Source organism: Argentina silus (assembly GCF_951799395.1).
Source record: "Argentina silus genome assembly, chromosome: 22".
NCBI lineage: Eukaryota > Metazoa > Chordata > Actinopteri > Argentiniformes > Argentinidae > Argentina > Argentina silus.
The window spans coordinates 101,118-103,617 of record NC_139676.1 but is presented as its reverse complement, the minus strand read 5'-3'; the positions used below and the strand labels follow the sequence as shown (position 1 = coordinate 103,617).

The following is a 2,500-nucleotide window of genomic DNA, read 5'->3' as shown; positions in this document are numbered from 1 at the left end:
AATAACAGTAATACAGGAAAATAAAATATACAGAATTATTATATATATATATATATAAGAAAACATGGAAACATAAATATAAGCACTAAAAGTAGGAACAGTAAATGACAGTAGATGCTGATTGAAAGTGTTGAATATCCAGACTGTTTGCAGCAGCAGTGGGTGGAAGTTAAGTGTATTATTATCCAGCTAACTAACTCACTGTCACAGGATGTTTCATGTGCTCGAAGCGCTGTACATTGTATGGTGTGGGGGTGGGGGGCATTTCGCCCTGTCCACGACCGAGTGTAATTCAATGTGCTATGGGAGCTGCCTTGTTTTGCCCCCTGGCCCCTGTGTGACCCCTGTGACCTGTGACCCCAGGGGATGATGGAGCAGTCGAAGCGTGGCAGCCTGTCTGTGGCTCGCAGCATCCTCAACCACAAAGTCATCGGCAAGAAGCTGGAGAGCTACCTCAAGGTACACACACACACACACACAGCTACCTCAAGGTACACACACACACAGCTACCTCAAGGTACACACACACAGCTACCTCAAGGTACACACACACACACACACACAGCTACCTCAAGGTACACACACACACACACAGCTACCTCAAGGTACACACACAATCAGTCTAGAGCTACCTCAAGATACACACACTCACTCACTCACTCCAGTTCCATCTCTCAAACAGCTACACACTCAGTCGCACACACTAGTGAACATGTAGACTGAACCCAGAAGCGTGTGAGTGAATGGGATACAGAGTCTGCTCGCTAAATCGTGTGTGTGTGTGTCAGTCTCTCCCACACCTACCTGTGTATCACGGTCGTGTGTGTTTGCGTCTCTAAACCACGTTTTCTCCCCGCAGGGCGAGAACCCCTTCATTGGTAACCAGGACGACCAGGACCCTGAGGACTCCATGGTGATGGAGGTGACGGAGGCGGAGCTTGCCGACCAGAGCCACGGCGACCTGGAGACGACGAAGGGGGAGGCGGCCACCGCGGAGGAGGAGGAGGGAGAGGGAGAGGCCCCGGAGGAGGAGGAGGAAGAGGAGGCCGCCCCGGAGGAGGAGGAGGAGGCTGGGGAAGAAGAGGCGGAGGAGGAGGAGGAGAAGATGGAGGAGGAGGAGGGAGTAGCAGCAGCAGCAGCAGTGGACACAGACGGAGGAGAGGTGGAGAAAGAAGGAGAGGTGGCAAAGGGAGGAGAGGAGGAGGAGGAGCTGGGAGGAGAGGAAGAGGAGGAAGGGTTTGAGGTTGGGGACGGGGAGGAGTTCTTGTTGAATGATGAGGTAGGGGAGGAAGAGGAGGAGGAGGAAGAAGAAGAGGAGGCTGGAGGAGAGGCGGGGGCGGGGGGAGCGGATGAGGGGGTGGAGGCGGTGGTGGAGGAGGACGAGGAGACGGACAAGAAGGACGACGACAAGAATGACGACGTGGTGGTGGTCGTCATAGAGTGAACTTTGACCTAAAGATGACCCCCCACACCCCCTCCTTCCCCTCCCTCTGGACCAATCAACACTGCTCTCCCTCCCCCCTGCTCAGCCAGTCACATTCTTTACCTCCCTCCAACAGCCAACCACGTTCATTTCTACTTAACGTACCTCCCTCCCCTGTCGCCTAGACAACGAACATACACTAATGTACATCTGTTCTCATCTCAACTTTCTTTTTGTGTTTTTATAGATTTTTCTTTTGTTTTTGTTTTTTTTGTGCCTTTGCTCAGAATCTGTCAAGTTAATTTTGACTTTTGTTGTTGTTGAGAATGGCCTCGTTGTGGTAGACGGTAATAATTTGTCGTTGTTACACACACACACACACACACACACAACCCCCCCTACCTTGGACACTTGGCCTGTAAAATCATGAGATTCTTACGAAGTGAGAATGGATCATCCCCCCCCCCCCCCCCCCCAAACATGCGCCGAAGTTGACTTCTATTTTGTTTGTGTGTTAGAGGCAAGAAGAGGCAGGTTTTATTTTTACAGATGGTCTTTGTTCGTGTGTTGTTTTTTTGACAGCTATAAATAAATGTTTATAACTCACGATTTAGCTTGTTTGTGATTTTCTCTCTCCACCGGCAGTGAGGTTTTTAGCAATAACTGATGAAAACATCCCGTTTCTACAGCCTTCCCCTGAAGTTACACACACCCACTACCGTCTTCATCCATGTGAGGAAGTGCACAAGTGCGTACTTCAGGAAAAAGGTGGAGAAATGGGATGCAGAATAAGGAAGCGCATGGATATCGGACTCCATCTGCTTGGTTCTCTGTTGAAAACTACACTGCACACTTCAGTTGTCATACAGTGATCAAAGCAGGTGTAACTTTAGTCATACTCATAGTCATATGAGTCATAGTCATAGTTGTAGTATTGGGAGATGTAGTCCTATTTCTCTGTAAATGTTTTGTGGAAGAAAACAGGGAGTTACGTCCAGAGTTTAGTTAGTTAGAGCCACAGACCTCGTCAATTCCCTTTAGTCACCACTAGACGGCACACTGACTCCACTTATGAAC

At 49.4% G+C, this 2,500-nt stretch overlaps 1 protein-coding gene across 3 annotated transcripts in view; it reads left to right on the top strand.

Annotated features, from left to right (window-relative positions):
- Window positions 1-2,030, top strand: part of LOC310821912 (uncharacterized protein) — a 9,575-nt gene extending 7,545 nt beyond the window's left edge. For all 3 annotated transcript variants that reach the window (XM_083694189.1, XM_083694190.1, XM_083694188.1), the window contains exons 10-11: window positions 364-459; window positions 860-2,030. In XM_083694189.1, coding sequence (XP_083550315.1) covers window positions 364-459; window positions 860-1,444 — 681 coding nt within the window. In that variant the 3' untranslated portion in view covers window positions 1,445-2,030. The remainder of the gene's footprint in view (window positions 1-363; window positions 460-859) is intronic.
- The last annotated feature ends 470 nt before the right edge of the window (window positions 2,031-2,500 follow it).